We start from the raw sequence: 25,153 nt of genomic DNA, 5'->3' as shown, positions 1-25,153 counted from the left end.
AATTCATAATTCATAATACTAATTTTGGTGGTTCATTGACATTTTACATAGTTCATAATATTATGATGCCGCAGGTACCTGAGCCCCACCTGATCACAGCAGTGTGTCAGATTCATGGATACAACAGCAGAACATGGGGGGTTCTGGAAAACAGAAAGTGGAGTTGTGACGTGTTGGTTTGTAACAGTATCCATGTGTTTTCCCTATGATGTAGTGTGACGCCAACTATTTCTACAATTTCTCTTCTTAAAATTAGATTTTCAACTTAAACCTAACATTAACCACAGTGCTAACGTTATGCCTAACCGTAACCTTACATTTTTACAATATAGGCAAGCCTTTGTGGCTGTGGTAACTAGTGGAAACCATAGTGTTACACTACAATTGAGACCCAGATTTCTTCCTGGTCAAGTCATGAACAAGTCCTAGCCTTATTTATGATTGGTCCAAACTGAGGTGCGAGACACATCTGTATTGCCGCTGTTACGGGGCACATGAACAGCATCCACAAGCCAGAGGATGAGAAGCAGGGGGTGAAGGAGTTGAAGAGGAGAGGGGCCAACCAAAGGCCTCGCTCTGTAGATAGGTCAGGACCCTCCCTTGACAGAAGAAAGAAAGTAAAGCTGTGACAACATCTTTATTATCACTTCATGTAATTCAAGCTCAGCTACATAACTGGAGCTCCGGGGAGGCAGCATTCAGGACCATAAAGGAGACTGTCTCTGTGGTACAACAAGAGGAAGGGGAATGAAAGAGTGGTGATGGAATTGATCAACAAGGCTGATCGCCAAGAACAATAAAAGAAGCCCCAACAAACACATACATGTATATTCACATACATATGTACTCTCTTAAAAAAAAAGAACCTAAAAGGGTTCTTCGGCTGTCCCCATAGGCGAACCCTTTGAAGAACCCTTTTTGGTTCCAGGTAGAACCCTTATGGTTCCAAGCAGAACCCTTTTGGGTTCCATGTAGAACTCTTGTCACAGAGGGTTCTCCATGGAACCCGAAAGGATTTTACCCATGGAACCAGAAAGGGTTATCCCATGGGGAAAGCCGAAAAACTAGGCCATCCATGTAAATAAGAATTTGTTCTTAACTGACATACTGTACCTAGTCAGATAAAGGTTAAATAAAAATAAATAAATGTATAAACCCTTTTGGAACCCTTTTTCTTAAGAGTGTACAGTGTACTCACAAACACAAACATGTACCCACTGGGCAAAAAGCGGTTGAATCAAAAAATAATCAACACAAAGGCAATTCGTATTTTTTTTCACCTAACTTTTAACCTAAATCCAATGACTAAGTGACATTTTTTGGGGACACAATGTAAATCAAACTAGACATTGAACTGACGTCTGTGCCCAGTGGGCAGTAAACACATAACATGCCTGCACACAGGTTCGCTCCAACGCACAATTGCAAAGACACCCACATGCGCACATACTGTGTATATATATATATATATGTAACCACACACGCACGCGCACTGGAATATTTAAGTATGTGAAATGGGGTAGCATTGGGCAATTCTATGCCAGGATGGCCAAAATATTTTTATCATGTTTTGGATCTTCCTGAAATGAAATCCATAAAAAGGTCATTTGGGGAATGGATGTTTGGCATGCATTTGACATCTGACTCCAAATGAGAAATAACTAATTAAAGTTGTGAAATTTGTTACATTTTGGCCTTACCCAGTTCACTACAATGATGTGTCTGTAGATGCTATAAAGCCAGTTTTGGTGTCTTCTAAAACCATACCATGTGTTCTGCAGCGAGTGGATAAACCGCCTCAAACCTCAGTTCTATTGGCGAACGTGCAATCACTGGAGAATAAACTTGATGAGCTCCGTTCGAGACTATACAATCAACGTGATCTAAAGAACTGTAATATCCTATGTTTCTCCAAATTGTGGATGAACAAGGACATGGAAAATATAGCTGTTTTTGTTATAAGAGGACAAAGGACAAAGGACAAAACAGCAGAGTCAGGCAAACTCACCTGAGTTAGAATACCTCATGTTAAGCTGTAGACCATACTATTTACCAAGAGAGTTTTTAATCTATATTTTTCGTAGCTATCTACTTACCACCACAAACTAATGCTGGCAGTAAGACCTCACTCAATGAGCTGTATAGGGCCATAAGAAAACCAGAAAATGCTCACCCAGAGGTGGCGCTCCTAGTGGCCGGTGATTTTAATGCAGGAAAACTGAAATCCATCTCACCTCATTTCTACCAGCATATCATCTGTACAACTAGAGGCAAAAAAACTATAGATCACCTTTACTCCACACACATATCTGGCCATAACGCTATCCTCCTGATTCCTGCTTACAAGCAAAAACTCAAACATGAAATACCAGTGACACGCTCAATATGGAAGTGATCCGATGAAGGGGCTACAGCACTGTTTCGCTAGCACAGACTGGATTATGTTCCATCCGATTAATCCGAAGGCATTAATGAGTTTACCACACCAGTAACTGGCTTCATTAATAGTGCATCGACGTCGTCCCCACAGTGACTGTACGTATATGTCCCAACCAGAAGCCATGGATTACAGGAGCTAAAGGCTAGTTAAAGGCTAGAGCTGCCACTTTCAAGGAGTGGGATGCTAATCCGGATGCTTATAAAATATAAGAAATCCCACTACGCTCTCCGACGAACCATCAAATAGGCAAGCGTCAATACAGGACTAAGATCAAATCCTACTACACCGGCTCTGACACTCGTCAGATGTGGCAGGGCTTACAAACTATCAAGGATGTGAGCCTACCAGATGAGCTGAAAGCCTGCTATGCTCCCTTCAAGGCTAGCAACACTGAACCATGCATGAGAGCACCAGCTGTTCCGGACACTCTCCGTAGCCGACGTCAGTAAGACCTTTAAACAGGTAAACATTCACAAGGTTGCAGGGCCAGACAGATTACCAGGACGCATACTCAGAGCATGTGCTGACCAGTTGGTAAGTGTCTTCACTGAGATTTTCAACTTCTACCTGACCTAGTCTGTAATACCTAAATGTTTCAAGAAGACCACCATAGTCCCTAATGCCATGGTAACCTGTCTAAAAGACTATCGCCCCGTAGCACTCACATCTGTAGCCATGAAATGCTTTGAAAGGCTGGTCATGGCTCACATCAACACCATCATCCTAGATACCCTGGACCCACTCCAATTTGCATACCGCACCAACAAATCCACAGATGGTGCAATCTCTATTGCACTCCACACTGCCCTTTCCCACCTGGAGAAAAGGTGAGAATGCTGTTCATTGGTACAGCTCATCGTTCAACACCATAGTGCCCTCCACATCCATCACTAAGCTAAGGACCTTGGGACTGAACACCATCCTCTGCAACTGGTTCCTGCACTTCCTGACGGGCCGCCCCAGGTGGTCAGGGTAGGCAACAACACATCCGCTGACCCTCAACACGGGGGCCCCTCTGGGGTGCATGCTTAGTCCCATCCTGTACTCCCTGTTCACCCATGATTGCATGGCCGCTCACAACTCCAACACCATCATAAAGTTTGCCAACGAGACGACTTTGGTAGGCCTGATCACCAACAACAATGTGACATCCTATAGGGAGGTCAGAGACCTGGCAGTGTGGTGCCAGGACAACAACCTATCCCTCAATGTCAGCAAGACAAAGGAGATAATCGTGGACTACAGAAAACGGAGGGCCAAGCACGCCCCTATTCATCGACGCGGCTGTAGTGGAGTGGGTCGAGAGCTTCAAGTTCCTCGTGTCCACATCACTACAACCTATCATGGTCTAAACACACCAACACAGTCATGAAGAGGGCACGACAACGTCTCGTCCACTTCAGGAGGCTGAAAAGATTTGTCATGGGCCCTCAGATCCTCAACAGCTGCACCATTAAGAGCATCTTGACTGGCTGCATCACTGCTTGGTATGGCAACTGCTTGGCATCCAAACGTAAGGCGCTACAGAGGGTCTCCAGCCACCCAAGTCATAGACTGTTCAAGTCTGGGACCTAAAGGCTCCTGAACAGCTTCTACCCCCAACTCCTGAGACTGCTGAACAGATAATCATATGGCTACCCTGACTATTTGCATTGACCCCCTTTTTGTTTGCACTGACTGTCTTGCATCATCAACTTACTGGACTCTACCCACATACTCACACATACACACACACACATACACACACACACACACACAAACACACACACACACACACATATTGACGCTACACACACACACACACACTCACACATAGACACACTTTCACACTTCACCTATGCTGCTGCTACTCTGTTTATTATCAATCCTTATCGCCTAGTGACTTTTACCCTTGCCTGCATTACTTAAACTACCTCGTACCTCTGCACATTCACTCGGTACCGGTACTCCAATGTGTATTTTCTCGTTATTGTCATTTTATTGTGATACTATTTCCTTTTTTGCTCTTTTTTTGTACTTTTTACCCCTGCATTATTGTGAAAGGGCATGTAAGTACGATTTTAACAGTATAGTATACACCTGTTGTATTTGGTGCATGTGACAAATACATTTGATTTGATTTGAAATATGAGTAGTGTTTAGATTAAGACCATCGATCGTCCAGTTTAGGGGAGGGTTTGGCCGGCCGGATGTCCTTGTCCCATCGCATTCTAGCGAATCCTTGTGGCGGCTGGGCGCATGCACGCTGGCTTTGGTTGCCAGCTGTACGGTGTTTCCTCCGACACGTCAGTGTGGCTGGCTTCTGGGTTAAGCCAGCAGTATGTCAAGAAGCAGTGTGACTTGGCGGGGTCGTGTTTCAGAGGATGTATGGCTCTCGACCTTCGTCTCTCCCGAGTCCGCACGGGAGTTATAGCGATGGGACAAGACTGTAACTACCAATCGGATATCACGAAAAAGGGGTATAAAATAAAATCCTGTCATATTAACTTAAATATCTCAAAGGTTTTTTTTATTTAGTTTATTTTCAGACATATTGTTTGGAACAATATACTCTTAAAACACCTCAAATTTCCAGAATGATCTTTCTGGTACTTTTTAAGATACGACCCATTTTATACATAGAAGTTTACATTATAGACCATTAATCAATCACTGTTCTTGTGAATGTGAATTGCACATTCAGCAAATCACCAGCAGATGGAGTTCCCTTTGAATCCATGTGTTGGTGGTGCTCATAACTTCAAAAGTAGCAAACAGCCCGCTCTGGAAATTTGATATACTTATATAGTACATTGTTTAAAACAAAATGTCTCAAAAAGAATAACATCTAAAAGAGTACTTTTGAGATATTTATGTTTATACTTTTTACTATCCCAAAATTAATATAAATAACTTGTATTCTTAAATCTAAACAGTCATATTTCAGAACCCACGGTAAGGGTTCAGATCACATCACCACTTGGCTTTGTAGCATCTACAGACTCATCGTTGTAGTCAGTGTTTAGGCAAAAACGAAATGTTACAACTTGAACTAGTTATTTCTCAATAATTATTTTGGATACAGATTTCAAAAGGTATGCCAACCATCCTTCCCCCAAAGGGGAATTCATTTCCTGAATTCATTTCAGGAAAATCCACAACATCATGTATATGATATTAAATAACGTTGGGCCATCCTGGCATGGAATTGCCCCATTGTGAAATGGGTTAGCTGAGTGCAGGGTTGGCATGCCTCTGTCCCCTGGGCCTGGGTGGATGGGTAGATGTGATGAGTTGTGAAAGGCTGTTTCACAGTGGAGGCTGGCTGACTGGCTGCTGTGCATGGAGTCTGCTGGCTGGAGCTGCCTGAGATGGATTCCATGGCCAGTCAGCTTCCTGGGTGTACACAACATTATCCTGGTGGGTCACTCTCCATTCCCCACATAACTGACTGACAGCAATTCCTCTTACACACGCACGCGCGCGCACACACGCACACACGCACACACGCACACACACACGCACACACGCACACACGCACACACACACACAAATTAAGGGCAAATTAATACATTAGCACTTTCATGCCTAAACTGACTTGAGCAGCATAGGTGCTAGTTTTACAGTAACGCTTATGACTTCCAGTGACAGTTTACAACAGACAGTGGAGTGGTCCTATACAAGTGGAGTTGTATAGGACCTGAGCACTGAGACGTGTGGGAATGTGGGAAACACTGCCCTGGGATCTGTAAAATTGAGATGAGGTTTAGTAAAAGGACATGGAATACCTTTGCCCTCATGAAGTCCCTCTTTGTTTTATACCAGTTACGAAGGCATGTCTCCTACACAGAGGGAGCACATGTGGCAAAACAGATGTGGCATTCAGCACATACGTTTCCCCTTTCTAAGAATGTGTGTGCATTTGTATGCATGTGTGTGGGTGCGTGCATGCTTGTGTGTGTGTGTGTGTGTGTGTGTGTGCATGTCGGGGGGGGGGGTTATATACCAAGACGGAAACTGAGTGGGGGAGGTAGCGGACATCGGCATGTAGATTGTAGAATAAGGTTTCACCTATATAACTGCAGCTGTACTGTAGTTGTCTCACCAGTCATAACTAACTCCTAAGGACTGTTCATTCAGCTCACTGTGGACTGAACACATCACTGGTTTACATCACTGGTTTACATTGTGTAAGTGGAATGAGGATGAGGCGGAGCGGACTTACAGAACAGTCTGGTTCTTATTAGAGGCCGAACTGGTTCCCCCCTGCAAGGCTCAATGTCCCTGCACTTTACCTACTCTTCCTACACTATAAAGGGGAAACCATACATTTAGAGACATATACACACACACGTGTATATATATATGTGTATATATATATACACATATATATATATATACACATACATACACACACACATACACACATTTAGACACAGACACACACGGTGTCACTCCATACAGTCTCCATAGAGTACACAGCCTGAGGACAGAACATGATCATTTCCTTCATGTCATTTCAGGACGGAGGGAGGAAATAGGAGAGTAATTTTCTTTCTTTCTCGCTCCAATGTTTCTCCATATAAAGGCTTCACAATTCATAAAGGTCATGTTAACTGACTGATATTATCTCATAGAACAAAACGTGAAATAAGGCCACCAATTAGTAAGGAACTCCCCTCACTTGGTTGTCTAGGTCTTAATTGAAAGAAGGAAAAAAAACGTGCAGACACTGGGCCCTACATGGAATGAGTTCGACACCCCTGGTTTAAATGGTGACTCGTGTTTTTTACATTCCAACTCAGCATTCCAACTCAAGGCCTTAGCAGCACCTCAATCTTTTCCTATTGTGTCTTGGTCATGGTGATACGGAGAGCGGCTGGAAATACTACAAACCTACTTTCAGATAAAGAAATCAGCATGCAGGACACATCTGCAAAACAATTATGCTATGTGACCATTTTCACTCAGCAATCAAACCTCACTGTTTTGTGCAGGGATTTCTACTGTAAGAGTCCCTCTCCTCTACCCTCCCTCCCTCGTTCAAGGTCAAGGTCCAGGGCAGAGGGACAACATGTGTTGGTGTTGTGCCATACTAGGACAGGCAGGCAGGGGTCCCTGGCAGATAGATATACGGGTCGGGGGGCTGGGGTGAGGTGGCAGGTTTAATGTAGGCTGTTTAACGTAGAGGGTTCTACATGGAACCCAACATCTTTCCACCTGGATCCAAAAAGGGTTCTCCTATGGGGACAGCCGAAGAACTCTTTAGGAACTCTTTTTCCTAAGAGTGTAGTGTGGAAAAATGCTGAATCCACTGCAGTACATCACAGACAGTTGACTTATTACACATCAGAAGACCAAAGAGCATGGACATACAGCTTGGCCCACAGCTAAAGCAAAGAAGAGATAGAGTACAGTCCCTTCACGTGGAAAGCAAAGTCCTGCAGCCATACAGCGCTGTACACACCTTCCTGCTGGCTTCCTCCTGAAACGTATTTGTGTTACGTCGTGCTAAGTAATTAAGACACATTTTTACTTGTTTACAGTTTTCCCACAGCGTATCCAATCTGTGAGTAATCAGATGGGGGTTTAGCATGAGGATGCTGGACACCTTGGCAGTGGGGTGTTTGATGCATTTGGCTTTTTTGAAGAGGGTTGAACAGTTCTTTTAAACAATGGACTGACTGCAAACTCAGCTGGAGGACCTATGTGCATTTGTGTGGTGCAGAGAGAGAGAGGAGACCAGATGGAGCAGCATTCACTACCTATAAATGTTTATAATTAAGTATTTATTACTAATGTAAATGTTAGTAATTAATGCTGACATAGCTCGTTGACCTCCTTGACAGAGCTGCAGGCTTTTTAGACTGGAGTTTCTAGCATGGCCATGGCTGCAGTCAAACTATACAGAATAATGTCACAGAATGGTTTGTTGTTGTAGGTCACGCATGCTGTTTTCATGCATGCAAAGAGAACTATTTGCTCTATTCTGGATGTCCGGCTTTTTGGACACAAACGGACAGGAAATTGATCTGTTTTGTCCAGATGCTGTGAACTCACAATGAGCTTTTAATTTCCTCAGCAGAACTCACGGTCAAAGCCAAGCTAATAAGAGACAAAGGACTGCATGACACCAAACTGTGATATTAGACCTGTACAGACTCCAATACGCCCCCAGCTCTCTGGCACTATGTTTGCCTGACTGCTTAGCTCTATATCTGGCTGGCTGGCTGCTTGGTTCTCTCTGTCTGTCTGTTTGCTTGCCTGTATGTTACTGTCTGCCTTCCTGTCTGTCTGTTCTCTCTCTCACGCTCTCTCCGTGTCTCTGTCAATTCAATTCAATTTAAGGGGCTTTATTGGCATGGAAAACATAAGTTTACATTGCCAAAGCAACTGAAATGGATAAACAAAAGTGAAATAAACAATAAAACGCGAACAGTAAATATTACACTCACACAAGGTCCAAAAGAATAAAGACATTTCAAATGGCATATTATGTCTGTCTACATACAATGTTGTAGCGATGTGCAAGTAGTTAAAGTACAAAAGAGAAAATAAATAAATATCTCTTCCTCTTTCCAGCTGTCTTCACATGGTGCGACTGCCATTATTTATCCTCTCTGAAGTGGTTGTTGGGAAATGTGGGTCTCCATGTTAATCATACCAATGAAGACACAAGTAGACTTATCCTCAGTCAGGAAACCCCAGAGGTGTGTATTGTGTATTGCACAGTCATGCTTATATTTCTGCCTTATCTTCTATCAATATGCTTCCCCTTGGGCAAAGATGACAACCACAGTGGATAGTCTGTCTGAGATTAGGGACATATAGGGGGAGCACAGCCAATAGGCATCCTTCTCCTTAATTACAATGTGTCTTCAGTGGGTTAGACATCACAGATCAAGGCTAGGCATCACTCCCATCTAAAACACTGGGTTGGGCACATTGGTAGCCCTAAGCATCAATTACCTTAGTTAGTCATGCACATAACCAGAGAAAATTCAAAGAAACAGTGTGCTATATTTGTAATGAGAAAGCTTATTGAATGATTACCAGAAAAATTGTAGTTTATCCGTGGTTTATATTTGGCCAGCAATGGTGTATTTGCACTCGGAAAATGTCACATCTAAATACAATATGCATTCCTAAGTACAGAGTTTATATTTCTCCACACATCTCAGTTTTACTGGTTACATAAGGTGATCTGTATACAGGGCCAGTCCTAGCCTTTTTTGGGCCCTAAGCACCTCATGGGCAAAACATTTTAATGGCCCCACTTTTAAAAGCAGAGAGAAGAAAAGTTTTAAAACAGGTTTGCTGCAATTCTACACATTTTGTCATAGGGTGGAGAGACATTTTTGTAGTTTTAAAGATAATTTCCTTCAATTCTACACATTTTTCCATGAATTATGCCATGTCCTTTATTCCTCGAACAGTGGGGTCACGGCCAGGGTGTGCCATTATCAACAGCAACCCTGGAGCAATAAGGATTAAATGCCTTGCTCAAGTGCACATCGGCACATTTTTTACCTTGCCCCTGGGTAAGTGCCTTGTGTGCCTGGTATTAATTGATTACTACAAGTTTAGATAGCTGGCTAAACTAATTTACCAATCTAGAAATGTTTTGCTGACATGGGGCAATTGAGTGACTGTCAGTAACTGCCATAACAAGAGAACAACAGATGTGTGCTTATGCACAACCAAATTGCACCTTGTGTATTCTGCTTTTATAGCTCAACAGTAAGTTGAAAATGCATTTATTTTTGGGTCTGGGGCTCCCTTGCTCTATGGGGCCCCAAGTGGTCACTTATCTCACTTATGCCTTGGGCCAGCCCTGTCTGTATAAGTTACTGCACACATTAGATACACAGATCCTCCTTAAAGGTCAACTTAGATTCATATGTGGGTACTTTTGTAGCAAGGGCAAAGCACAAAGCCTCCCTGATAAATAGTACTGTACATGTTCATACATACTACTCTGACTGTGGGTTTAATCTATTTTATGACATTTTTTTCCTACAGATTCTAAGATTTAGTGAAACAATATTCCTCCAGAGTGAGATCCAGGTTTGACATGTTCTCTATTCAGTGGACAGGCTATAAATCAATAATATGACATTATATACAATCAAACAGTACATGTTATTGTTCTCTCATCAAGTTCTGTCAAGTTGACCCTCAGGTTAATATGTTTTGCCTGATGTATCCGACAAATGTGGAGGAGAAGACAATTGGCATGCATCACTCTCTGTCCAGACATGAGTTATATACTCTCTGTTCATAACACCAGTCATACTAGTCACACACATTTCCCACCAACACCACTGCCTCTCCCACAGTGTAATTTCAATCTCACAATTTATTTTACATGCAAAAAAAAGTTGAAGTTAATAGAACCTTAAAACTGTTCAGCTGCCAACATACTATATGAATTGTGTTTTAAACATCTGGTTTTCATAGTCCAATTAAATGAGTTATTTGTTGGAGTATGCCAACCCAGTGGGTACAAACATCAATTCAATGTCTATTCCATGTTGGTTCAAGTTATTTAATTGAAATTACATGAAAACAAGGTTGATTCAACCAGTGTGCCCAGTGGGAAGAGACTGCTTTGTGGAGTTTAGTACTGCATAAATTAACATAACGCATTGAAATATGTCCTTCAGAATTTCCACATAGATCTGGTATCTGACACTGAGACAGTCTTGTATCATTTGTGAGTCAATCGAGATTTGTCATTGTTTCCAAATTCAGCTGATCAACCAATGAGAGAAGGGGCTTGCTTGCACAACACACCCATTGCCCTTCTCCTTCACATGGGAATCTGGTGTCCACCACGACGTTCTCAGTAAAGGCAAGTGACAAGAGTGTATTGTTGTCCCTGGGGATGGCTGAGGTATACTTTTATGCCACACATCAATTATGTAATCCCTGTAGGATCAATGCAACATATTTTCGCGTTTAAAGTATAGCTTATTAAGCCTAACGGTTTAGTTGTGGGGGGGTTTTGTACGATATATTTCATAACAAATATGACATTATGCAAGTACATTTCAAATGATATTGACACATTTTATTCAGCACCAATAGTGTCTCTGCATTTAGCAGAATCCTACACACAAAACGTATAACTTTTCACTATATAGAGATCGATCGAGATATAGTTGGACATACATATATTACGATTCATAAATATTGCGGGGAAAAACGCATTGTTACAATGTCACTGGTTCTTCTCCAGTTTGTTGCATTGTGTCTGGTAGGCCTGATTCACAGAAGAGCACAAAACTGGAGCATGAGATTGTAGAGACTGCATAGCTCACACACCTATAGAAGCCCATTCCTGATGAATAAAAGTTATATATTTTTTATTTTACGAAAATGTATATTGAAAAAATGTTTTAAAACGAATTAGGCTAAAGCATTGAATCTCTAAAGAAATAGCAAGTAAATCAATTTGGTGAACCTATTTTAATCATGACAAGATATTATTCTGAAATGAAGGATTACAAGTGAAAGCTATAGAACAGAAATGTAACATTTCCACATTTAATGCGCATTGGTGAAGGCACAGAGTTGCGAATGATTTTTGTTGCAATTTTGCATTTGGAACCAGCCCACTCATTTCAGACCAATGGAGTTTGTTTATTCAAATGAGCCTCTTATAAAGACAACTTGGGGCGGCAATTGTGGCAGACTTCGTAAGAAAGTTATTAACTCTCTGATCACAGTCAGACCACAGTTTTTAACCGGAGCTGTGATCCTACTGACTTATACAATTGGATCTACTACTCCTAAACCAATTTTCAAGGAACTTTTCATTCGGGACTTGACAGAGAAACCTCTAGATCAACAATAATATGGGAAAAGAAAATACCTATTTGGTCACCGTTTGGATAATTCTTGCAAATATCTGTGCATCTTTTTCAAGTACACCAGAACAAACACTTTTTGGTAAGTCTGGGATATGTCTCCTGTTTGTAGAGCTGACTTTGGCTTTGTTAGAGAGAGGTTAAATGAATACATTATTTTCCTGGGGGCTGACTAGCCATCTGGCATTATGGGCAAATGCCAGATGGGTTGGTCAAGTTTTTTTGTCCACTGGGCCTGTCAATTTATTTATTTATTTTCACAAAAGTATAATTATTTTGATAATAATAGGTTCCTCAAGGGAAAATTGGTCCAGTGTGGGGGCCTCAAGAAAAATAATGGTCTGGTGTGTTAGAAATGCCAGGGCTGATTTCTGGTCCCAGTCCGCTCCTAGTTGAATTTCTTCCATAAAATAAACACTCAAGCCACCTGGAAGGAGCATAATTGGTGCAGCCATCTCCCACTGACCCATAGTAACCCAGAAAATAGTTTATGCAATTACAACAATACTTTGAGTACTAAAATATGTTAGCATTTTTTAATGCAAAATAACAATTTTTCATTTGTTTTACACATTTTTGCATAATAACACACACACACATATATATATATATATATATATTATAATTATTATTAACATTATATTCGATATTTAATGTGGTCAATAGGCTTATTTGTGATTTGTTTTGTGTGAAATAGCATTATGTGGAATAATGTGGAATCATGAATGAATGTTTGGTTGGTAGTGGCAAAAGGGGGCGACACTTGACTGTTAAAAAGTTTCGTGATTTATTTTATCATGCTGTTAATTGGACTAGATTATACCAATTGATAAACTGATCCATTCTGCAGATTGTGTTTTTGTCATTATTTTCTTCCAAGATAGTCAGTGTGTGAATATAAAAAGCTGAATTGCCACCACTTGAAAGATCCAATAAAAAATACTGGAATTTGTTTCCTTGTAAAGAAATTGTAGATGCTGGATTTGATTTGTCATGCAAATCAGAAGTACATTTTTGGTGGTGGTAAAGGGTTTGACTTTCTAGTGACTGCCTTGTGCAATCATGATTATGAAAAACTCTTCACTAATATGACATCTAGAATGAGTTTCAACATGTATCTGGTTGAAAATGTAAACAATAGTATAATGAATGAGGCAGATACCTATAGACTCTTGACTCCCCTGCATTGTGCATAATAGTAACCTGTATGCTATTAGAACAGGATTTCTGTTTAAAGTGCTGACATGCAAGATTATGCATTAGTAGTAAAGAGGGCGGCAGGTAGTGTAGCGGTTAAGAGCATTAGGCAAGTAACCAAAAGGTCACTGGTTTGAATTCCTGAGCCGACTAGTTGACAAATCTGTCGATGTGCCGTTGAGCAAGGCACTTAACACTAATTTGTCCTGTAAATTGCTCTAGATAAGAGTGCCTGCTAAATTACAAAAAAAAAACTAAAAATCATCACTCTATGCAGGTAACAACAACTCTACTGAATGGCTTGAGGACTTCACTGACATTGTATCCAAGTTCTCCCTGAGAACCGCTGAGGTACCAGATGATGACCTGTGCTACATTGTTCCTGGCCAGCCCTTAACCATCCCAGAGTGTGAATTCAACCCTGAGACACAGACGTTCGTGGTTATTCATGGATGGACGGTAAAAAGCTTTGACATTCTATTATGATTGATTATCACTAAAGCATAAATTGTTTACCATCATTTGAGTAAGCTGTATTGTTTATATTATGAGCGAAATAACTCAACAATAATTGTAGATTCAGCAATGATAACTAGATGCATGATGAGAAGCCTCCCGCTGTCCCTAGTTATAACGCTCCAGTGCTCATTCATGTGTTAAAGTGCTGACACTTGGCTGGTCTTCAATCAGTGCAGTGAGCAGACAATGGGGGACAGGGCCACAGTGGGTCATGCCAGCCACTGACCCCAGAACTGTGTCTCTTCCAGGTCACAGGGCTATTTGAGAGCTGGGTCCCTAAGCTGGTGACAGCGCTGTATGAGAGGGAGCCCAAGGCCAACGTTATCGTGGTGGACTGGCTGACCCGGGCCCAGCAGCACTACCCTACCTCCGCCGCTTACACCAAGCTGGTGGGCAGAGACGTAGCCAAGTTTGTCAACTGGCTGCAGGTAAGTGATCTCAAGGTCACTGTGTACACAGGAAAGAATATAATATTAACTGGGTGGTTCGAGCATGAATGCTGATTGGCCGAAAGCCGTGGTATATCAGACCGTATACCACGGTTATGACAAAAACATTTTTTAAAGCTCTAATTACATTGGTAACCAGTTTAAAACAGCAATAACGCACCTGGCATTGGTAATGAGGCATTGGTAATATACCACGGCTAAGGGCTGTATCCAGGCACTCGTGCTAAGGACTGCCCTTAGCCATTGTATATTGGCTATATACAACACCCCCTCGGCCCTTATTGCTTAAATATAAGCTTCACAGAATGGCCTGATTTCTAACTTGAGATCAGACTTTCAGGCAGTAGTGTAAATGGGTGAGTTGAACAAAAGTTGTATCTGAAGTTTGGAATCGATCTAGTTATTAAAAATACACTGAACAAAAATATAAACGCAACATGTAAAGTGTTTATCCCATGTTTCATGAGCTGAAATAAAATATCCCAGAAATGTTCCATAGTCACAAAAAGCGGATTTCTCCAAAATGTTGTGCACAAATTTGTTTACATCCATGTTAGTGAGCATTTCTCCTTTGCCAAGTTAATCCATCCCCCTGACAGGTTTGGCATATCAAGAAACAGCATGATCCTTACACAGGTGCACCTTGTGCTGGGGACAATACAATTCCACTCTAAAATGTGCCGTTTTGTCACGCGGAATTGGCATGCTGACTAAAGGAATGTCCACCAGTGCTGTTGCCAGAAAATGTAATGTTTATTTCTCTACCGTAAGCCACCTCCATCATTGTTGTAGAGAATTTGGCAGTACGCCCAACTGGCCTCACAACCGCAGACCACATGTATGGCGTCATCTGGGCGAGTGGTTTACTGATGTATTTGTAATTTGTAATTGTATTTCAAATGACTGATTTCCTTATATGAACTGTAACTCAGTAAAATCTGTGAAATGAATGCGTGTTGCGTTTATGTTTTTGTTCAGTATACTGTATATTATTGGTAATACAATGTTTTAGAAGTCAGAGTTGGGGTTGTGTTTTCCTCCTGGTTCTGATTTAGTATGCCTCATAAAGACTTTTTACTGCCATGTTGTTGATCCGCATCATTACACAGCACATTATTGATAGAAGCGGCACATGTGAAGCATATTGTCTGCTAGAAAAATACTTTAGGGCAAGGGAAGACACATTGGTATGATAACCCGCCTGAAATGGTTACATGTGAAAGCAGACAGTATAACTGACGTAACAGAATATACTTGAAAGGGTGTTAGCATCGCATAACCATGGCATAAGAAGTTTCACAGCTAAGTCTTTACACAGTCACACTTGACAGCCTAGGAATTAGGAATAAACCATTTTTGCTTTCCCCCTTGTCAGAAAACACTGGACTACCCCTGGGAGAGGATACATCTGCTGGGATACAGTCTGGGGGCTCATGTAGCCGGCATCGCCGGTTTCCTCACCAACCACAAAGTCAGCAGGATCACAGGTGAGCAGACAGTCCTTCTCTGCTGAAGAGGTTTTATTGTTTGTCTATCAGTCTGTCACTACATGTACCATGGATGCAAACATACATGCACAGGCCTACATATGCAAGTTCTACCCCAATGAATTTAGTCTCAATAGTCCCTGAGTTTGTCTCCATAAAGTTGACTCAACTATGAAATCTCTTTGACCTGCTTAGAATATTAAAATATTTATCCCTAAACCAGATCAGGCCCTGGAGGCAGCATACCATTAAACACCATAATCACATCCATTGAGTACATTGTGGCTTTACTTCAGTCCTGGAAGCACACTGAGGCTTTTGCATGCATGTTCTCATGTACAGTATTACAGATGGATTGTGACTGTTCTCTCTCTCTCTCTCTCTCTCTCTCTACTTCCCCCTTCTCTCTCCTTCCATCCGTCTCCCAGGTTTGGACCCAGCCGGCCCGACCTTTGAGCACGCTGACAACCAGACCACCCTGTCCCCTGATGATGCTCTCTTCGTGGACGTCCTGCACACCAACACCCGGGGCTCCCCAGACCGCAGCATCGGCATCCAGAGACCGGTGGGCCATGTGGACATCTACCCCAACGGAGGAACCTTCCAGCCAGGCTGTGACCTGCAGAACACCATGATGATGATTGCCACCACAGGCATCCATAGTACGTACTATAACTTAACACTGCAATGTAATAAAATCACACTCTGTTATTACAGTGTAGTAAATCTTCATGAGGCGTGTTTCTTTAAGTTTGAATATCTGCATCAGGTACTTTGACTCCAATAAAAGTGTAATTTTCAATGTCTTAACTTTTCTTTAACTTTAAGTCTGAATAAGCAAATGTCCCAGACATGGTTGCACAGTTAGTCCGGTGAATATATGAGAATCAGCCAGTGATTTAGTCATCATGGTCCTAATGGTCTTGTTTTATGTGGGTCCTGTGTAGATATGGACCAGATTGTGAAGTGTTCCCACGAGCGCTCCATTCACCTGTTCATCGACTCGCTGGTGAATGCAGCAGAGCATCAGACCATGGCCTACCGCTGCAGCTCCAAGGAGGCCTTCATGAAGGGAATGTGTCTCAACTGCCGCAAGAACCGTTGCAACAAGGTGGGCTACGGCGTCAACAAGGTCCGCCTGCCCCGGAGCACCAAGATGTACCTCAAGACCCGTGAGACGATGCCCTTCAAACGTAAGAGCGAGAGAGATGTAGGGGAATTGCTTTAGGATGAGAGAGCACTCATGCACAAAGGAACAATTGGATTAATCTTTCTCACAACAGAAGGTTCATTCCCTGGCACTAAAATAGATTTTCATAAGTTAAGACTTGATGTACATTTGTTACCAAATCCTCAATGCATTGGTCCAGAAGGCTGAATGTAGTTACTGTAGTGGTGGCATGGAGCTTAGCTCAAGCTGGCCTTGAAAGCTTTAACTGAACACCAAGTCTCTTTACCAGGCCATGTATGTTACATTAGTACAACGGGGCCCCAGTGCACATACTGTACCAGTACTAGATAACCCTGTTCAAACAGTGTAACTTCTGAAGTCTACACAAGTCCCTTCTTTATCAGTTCCTCCTGACTCCCTATCCATAAAAGATTCCATAACATATGCCCAGCCTGCGTCAATTTTTAACCCCCCTCACCCCACTATTGTAGGATTGGCACAGTCTAACACATCTGATACGTTGGTGGCATCAAGGTCAAACCAAAACAAGCAGGGGGGATAAAACAAGGTTTATGGTACAAGCCATGAAAGTCACATTAGAGTGAGTCTATTAGTATTTCAGTAGTGGCTGTAGTTTGGTAACTTGACACCACTGCACGTGATTGCTTACAGTGTAAAGTTAGAGGATACTTTACATGCCAATTCTATTCGTTAATGCGTAATCTGAAGTTAAGCATTTTCCTTCCCTTAGTCACCCTTAGTCATGGCAGTAAGCAGAGCTATAATATGGGTATGTAAAGACAGGTCATAATCATGGAGGTACTACAGTTCTGTGGGAGCAGAATAAGGATCTTTAGCTTTAACTGTGGGCATCAGTGATGGGATAATGTCCACATGCCACAAACACTTCAAACAGTTGGAGAATGTGTCTCAACTGGGCACACTGCAGGTATTTGCATAGGCAAACATACTCAGGGTTTCAGACGTCTGTGTGGCGTGGTTCTAAATTAAGGTCTCCGTCATTCTTTCCACAGTTTTCCATTACCAAGTGAAGGTGCATTTCTTCAGCAGCGAGAAACTGGACTACACTGAGCAGCCCATGAAAATCTCTCTGTACGGAACCCATGATGAGAAGACAGACATTCCCTACATCATGTACGTATAGTCTGATATTAAAGAAAATAATAAAATCATTATTATTTATTTTTTTGTCTAGAAATGCTTGATATAATTTCTAAACATATCCAAACGTACAAATATTATACACTGACATAATTAACCCCAGAAATATCACCTCGTCGCCTCTCCTCAGCTGGGTACTGTATACAGTACAGAAGGTGAACTGACCCCCTAACCTTTGACCTGTGTGTGACCTCTCAGGCCGTTCCTGAACACTAACAGCACCGTGTCCTTCCTGCTGACCACCGACGTGGACATCGGGGAGCTGCTTATGGTCAAGCTGCGTTGGGAGAAAGACGCTTACTTCAGCTGGTCTGACTGGTGGGGTAACAGCAACTTCCACATCCGCAAAATGCGTGTCAAGGCCGGGGAGACTCAGTCCAAGTAAGTTATGATGATAATGATGAACTGAATATTCCAATTGATGAGATGGATCAATCAAAACCCAGCAGTACTGTGGACCACATATGAATATCTTTGACACTGCACATCATCTTTCACATTGCCAGTCTTTGAAGTTGTATGATACATGTTTCAGAAGGCTTTACTGATAGTCTTTACTGTCTGACTCCAGGGTGATCTTCAGTGCTAAAGATGGAGAGTTTGCCTACCTCGTCAGAGGAAAAGACGACGCAGTCTTTGTCAAATCAAAAGAGGACAACATGAGCCGGAAAGAGAAAACGTAAGAAATCTAGAACATTTTGGAAACTTTGTGAAACTTTGAATGCATAAAAATCTATCATATCCAAAGATAGGATTCAGAACTTCCTTCCTCATTTTCTTTTGAACTTTTTTTTCTCTTCTCTCTTATCTTTAGGATGCACAGGCTCAAGATGCAGGGAAGCCTCTTCAAGAAGAACACTGCATGAAGCAGCACTTGAATACAGTCTGCACTGCAGCCCACAGCCAAAGCTGGATGAAGCCAGGGAGAACGTGCTGGAGAGAAGATAAGAGATGTTAGTCTCTGACATGTACGGTTTTCTGCCTTCCATTCTGTCATGTCATCTCCATCCCCAAGCACAATCTATATCACTTTATCCACTGTGCTGGGAGTCAGTTTATGAGCTTTTTCTTCTATTAACCGTCATCATGGAGAGTGTTACAAATGTCATTCTAAAATCAGCTTTTTCATGGTTTTTACTTTGTCTAACGTTGCTACATTATCTTTGTAATCCTTCATCTGTGTCCATGTATACAAATCACATCAATGTATTTTTAACCCTATACTGGGTAGTTCCGATTCAAACTTTTGATTCAAAGAGATTAACATAGCTTCTGCTTTTAAGAAAGCTTTTTGACACATTCGGTATGCACACTACAATAGTCATGTCACTAATGCCATCGTGCCTAAACAACTAACTGCCACCACCACAGAGACCAAAGATGGTGACACTGTCTACTGAGTTGAATATTACAGTGATCCATGTACATGGCTTTTCAATCAGTGTTATACAGTATATGAGTTGTTGTAGATTAATTCCCTGCTTGTTCTTTGTGTGCATTTGGTTATTGTGTTTGGCAGGGGTCACTTTAAGGGCGTTAAACCACATCTGTCAATTTGATCATTCAACAACTAGTCAAACTGGATTGTTGTGTTTAGATTAATATTTAATTGGCCACTTGACTTGAGAAGATAGAGGTCACAAGCAGAAGTTAGCATTTCCTGAAAACTTTTATAACTTCCTTTATAGGACAAAAATGATGTGGAAACAATTACCTTAACCCTATTGGTCAATCATGCCCTTTTGAAAGGTCAAACAAAATGCTACACTAAATACAGAACATATCTGTGAGCCTTTGCAAACATTGGTGGACAGCCCTACATAATAGCCATAATGCATCCCAATAATGTTTCATATTCTATTTATTGAATGTACCTGTATATATTTGTATATTAAGCTGTAATATATTTGGGCAAGTTTCCATTGCTGTCTTTGTTTTTATAGATGAATCTTTGTGATTTTACACGTGTGGCTTTGGACAGACTGATCAAATTGGTCTCCATGCCAGCTGATGAGTACATTTACTTTTATGAACTGAAATGCAGTGCACTGTATGAAGGAAAATCATGATACTTTAATAAAGTGAGTACATTATACATCTGGGTATTATTGGATTTACTACTCCCCTGATCTACATATTGTGTTCTTGAATTCCTTAAATCTTGTTCTAACCCTAGAACATGTAACTAGATACAACATGTAGCTATTCTTAGGACATTATTAAAATCTCTGTCAACATCACTCAATAGTGTATAATTGTTGGCAATACATAATTTACAAGACTGACTATATAAGCATATATTCGGCAGGCAGTCTAGTGGTTCGAGGCGAACCAGCAGCCGGAGGGTTGCCAGTTCGAATCCCGGGTCTGATGGGAAAAATCTGGCGGGAAGTGAGCTGGCAACTGGAATCTGGTATCAAACCCTAGATGCCATTGCCTGCCATTGTTCCCTTGAGCAAGGCACTTAACCCAAACAACAACAGCCCCCCTGGGCCCAGTGTGGCAGCCCCACGCACCGCTCCAAAACTATCTAAGTACAGTATGTGTCTCTTTAGGAGGGGTTGTGTTAAAAGCGGAACTCAAATTTCGGTTGGACCTTGAGTACAATTGACCAAAAAAGCGTTCTTAATCTCTTGATATAATCACATGCTGATCCTAGTGCCATCAACATAGAGGCAGTTGTCATTCACAGGTATTATCAATATTTCCAAACAGGCATAAGAGAAATAACACAATATAATAACAATATAATTTGATGTGGATGGCTACTGTTGTAATAGTAGTGTTGTTACTCCTGTGCTTAACACACAGTGGTCTCATTGTGCCTAATCTGACACCTGCGGCTCATTAAACCTTACGTCTGACGTGTGCTAGTAGCACAACATCCACATTAGAGCCTATCATCAGTACCCTAAAATACCAAAACAAGTTACGCAACACATAGTGGCAATACACAGAGAAATAGTTTTGGACCCCAAATTCCCTGAGTTGGAAATACATGGTAGAATTCCATGAAAACAGGTTATTGGGTAATTATTGGAATTTGGACCATCCAAAAAATAAGGAAACATGATAGGATAGATATTTTCCCATGACTCACTACTGTGAGTACTGTACAAAACAACATGAGATAGATGACACATTGTTAACATTTTGCTTTAAATCATTCATTAATACAAATATGGAATAAGAACATATATCTTGAAAGTATGTGGCAAAAACATGGAAACCATCTGTCATCCGGTAGATTACAGTCGGATTGAGGAATGACACTGATGTGTTTAAGCAATCCGGTCTGCCTGTGTTCCCTCGGGGGTGATGGGTCTAAGTAGGTACTGGACAGAGATAGGGTTAGGAAACCTCTTCCCTCCCTTGAGGTCATTGAAATATTTCCTTATTGTGTTTTTGTGTTTGTGTACGACTGTAACCCCTACAAAGATGTGGTTCAAACCTTACTTTTCACTGAATTTATTGTCCCCAGAATGCCTCTCTGAATTGTTATTGTCATTTTTCCATTGGAGTTCTTATGAAAAGCTCCCAAAAAAAGCAAACAACGTGAGACAAATGTTTGCAGTGAAGATGTAATAGTTCTGAAGAATTTTACAGATGTTCCTAATGGGAAAATATCCACTTCTGGCTCATTTAGCTACACAACACACTATACATCACAACCATGATAAATAAACTAGGATATCTTTACACATGGTAAGAACTTCCTGAAGCCATTAGAACCACACATGTCATTCTTAAAAAGAACCCTGGAAAAAGCAGTCCAGAACAATTTATCACTTCCAAAACTTTGGACAGCAGTTGGCTTCCAAACCACACAAATTATTGGCTCTTGCAAATCTCTACAGTACAGCTTTCCAACATTATCTCATCAAAACGAACTACGTCACCATAACACTGAATGAGATGCTTCCCTCCAAAATCGAATCAGCTTCCCTCCAGAATTGCAGCACCGTAGCAATGGGGAGTGATTGCATCTGTTTTTCTAATACTGCTGTTCCTGCTTTACAGGGAAACTCGGTCAAGTTCCTAGAAAAGCAACATTAGATTGGATGACAACTGGAACGCTACAAGAGCTGCTTTTTCTGGGGGGAGCAGCAGGGGATATGTGTGTTGAATCTGGCAACAGTACAATAAGACAACTGCTGTGGGGATTTTCCCCCCTTTGTCCCACTTGTTCCATAACAACAGCGACAAATACCCGCATCAGAGCCAAACTTTGTTTCTCATTCTGAGCGACCAGGGGCCTCTGATAGGTTTGTCAGGGCGTCCCCTCTGGACTTTTCCTTGGCGCTTGACAACAATGGTCCCCCATAGAGGCTAGACACACTTGCCATGTGCACATTCTTGAAGGAAAGCATGTGACCCTAGCAGGTGACATTATTCTTAGTCCTACGTTCACACTTGTGCACTGCTTAGATAATGGAAACACGGGACTGGTCCAACAGACCTCTGAGGCTGACCAACCACAATTCACACAGACTCCAGATCCCTACTGACTGATACAGTATGTCAAATGTTGAGAAGATCAACGGTCTTAAGTGAGGAAGCGGGTTAAAATCAAACTAGGCCTATGTCATGCTGATTGGTTGTAGACCTATTCCTCCCATAGTACAACCAGTGGGTATCCCAGCATAAAGAGTCAAACACCAACTAACTAAAAGCATGCATTTGTTCATTTGTTATTAATCTCCCACAGAGATCACATGATAGTTAGGCTACATCTCTGAATGTACCTAAGCAAATGGTCAAGCTAAACATCCAATTGAAATTGGCTTTGCAACAGAAAGCAAGTTTGGATAAGCTCAAATGCTGTTTTGTTAGAAAGCAGGGGAGAAATGTTGTTGAAGCGATCTTGCATCATTACTAGACCACCATTTTTACGTAAGTCAAGGGGCTATGGATGTATAACATGGTGAATGGTGGCTAGGGTAAGAGGCTGGGGGAAAGGGGGTAGAGTTGTGGTTGGTTAGGATTGGACTATGATTTAGTTATGCTTCTCATAACATTCTCATTAGTTCTCATTAGTTATGCTTCTCATAACATGATGTTCCACTTTAGTTGTGCACCTAAACCCCACATAGCTCACTTAACACATACCTGCTATAGGAAACAGTCCCCTCAAGCAGACCTAATGTGGGCTGAGGTTCCCCTTGCATGGAAAAACACCATAAAACCCTCTGCACTGTGATATGTTGTAAAGGGAAAAAAACATGATCATATGTCCAATAGTTATGGCGTCATGTTATCATAAATCAATTGACAAAATAACTAAAACCCAGCTAGTACATTTGGTTCCTTGGAAGTTGTGGGAACGTATGTTTTTGGTTTCCATTGGCTGTAGGAACGAAGCCATATGTTTCCTGAATGATAAAACTAAAAAAGAAAAAGCATTCTGAGAACAGAAGTGAAAATTTCACCTGTTCTAAGAACATTGGTTTTTAAGATATAGGGAGATTCTGAAAACGTTTAACTCTGGTTCCTTGACATTTAGCTAAGGGCTATTCTTAGCACTACGCAACGAGGAGAGCCTGGATACAGCCCTTAGCCGTGGTATATTGGCAATATACCACAAACGAGTTACTTACGTAATTGGAGAAGTAAAAATAAATGTTTTGTCATACCCGTGGTATACGGTCTGATATACCACGGCTTTCAGCCCAGTTTATAATTTTAAATAACATTCTTAGAACATTCTCTGAGCGTTACTAAAGGTGTTGTTATGGTTTTTAATGGAAAGTTTTCTTAACGCTCTCGGAACAATTTGAGAACAGGACTTTTTAAATAGAAATGTTGTAAAGGGTCATGCCGCTTCTACGGGCTTCAATTTGTTTACAATTACCCTAGACCACATCCCTTCCCTCCACATCTGTTTCCGCTCCCTTAATCACCTCTACTCTACCCTTTTCACTGTTTCCCGATATAAACTGCATGCTCCTTCCTACCTACCAGTTCAGATTATGCTTGGTGTTGCCCTATCCTTCACCTGTCCAGTGTGCATGATATGATGAAGTAAGTTCCCCTATGTTATTTTATTGTAGGAGAAATGTAAGTGAACTGTATTATGAGGCCTAAACTCATAGCATGTCCTTTATATCCATGCTATTGCTCCTTTATGTTATTCCTGGCAGTCTCCTTAGTTTATAGATGTTATGTCAAGCCTTTTTCCCCATAGTCACCTGGCACTACTTTGTCATGCCTGCACCATTTTGTTGTGTTTCTAATGTTTCCCTTTTGTATTTCCCTTCCAGACCACCACATCTCCAAGGCCTTACAAGCCACAACTTCTAACACATCCTTCCCACCGGCTTTATAAAACCATCCAACCCCACCCCCACCCGCAATCTCCTTATTTGCATTTTGACCGATGCGCCATGGTGGCAGCAGAAGTTAGTCCACCAAAAGCCTAGTCCTTTTCTTCAAGAACCATGAGGAAATTTTATGCTGAAGTACTGAAATTCCCACAGAACGTTTCGTAATGTTCTCTGAACTATTTGAGAACATTCCCAATGTCAAATCAATTAGAGAACTACCTGCCCCAGACCTGATGTTTTCAACTCTCTAGAGACAGCAGGAGTGGTAGAGATACTCTTAATGATCGGCTATGAAAAGCCAACTGACATTTACTCCTGAGGTGCTGACTTGATGCACCCTCGACAACTACTGTGATTATTATTATTTGACCATTCTGGTCATTTATGAACATTTGAACATCTTGGCCATGTTCTGTTATAATCTCCACCCGGCACAGCCAGAAGAGGACTGGCCATCCCTCATAGCCTGGTTCCTCTCTAGGTTTCTTCCTAGGTTTTGGCCTTTCTAGGGAGTTATTCCTAGCCACTGTGCTT

The 25,153-nt window shown here is 41.5% G+C and overlaps 1 protein-coding gene across 1 annotated transcript; it reads left to right on the top strand.

The window, feature by feature from the left end:
- The first annotated feature begins 12,096 nt into the window (after positions 1-12,096).
- Positions 12,097-20,391, top strand: LOC139377511 (lipoprotein lipase a). Its single transcript, XM_071120535.1, has 10 exons — positions 12,097-12,373; positions 13,766-13,947; positions 14,256-14,435; positions 15,832-15,943; positions 16,372-16,605; positions 16,891-17,136; positions 18,149-18,269; positions 18,495-18,677; positions 18,868-18,975; positions 19,111-20,391. The coding sequence occupies exons 1-10, from the start codon at positions 12,280-12,282 to the stop codon at positions 19,160-19,162; spliced, it is 1,512 nt and encodes a 503-aa protein (XP_070976636.1). The 5' UTR covers positions 12,097-12,279; the 3' UTR covers positions 19,163-20,391.
- The last annotated feature ends 4,762 nt before the right edge of the window (positions 20,392-25,153 follow it).

Source organism: Oncorhynchus clarkii, chromosome 1 (assembly GCF_045791955.1).
Source record: "Oncorhynchus clarkii lewisi isolate Uvic-CL-2024 chromosome 1, UVic_Ocla_1.0, whole genome shotgun sequence".
NCBI classification, from domain to species: domain Eukaryota; kingdom Metazoa; phylum Chordata; class Actinopteri; order Salmoniformes; family Salmonidae; genus Oncorhynchus; species Oncorhynchus clarkii.
The sequence above is the reverse complement of the archived record's forward strand: the minus strand, read 5'-3'. Positions and strand labels throughout refer to the sequence as shown.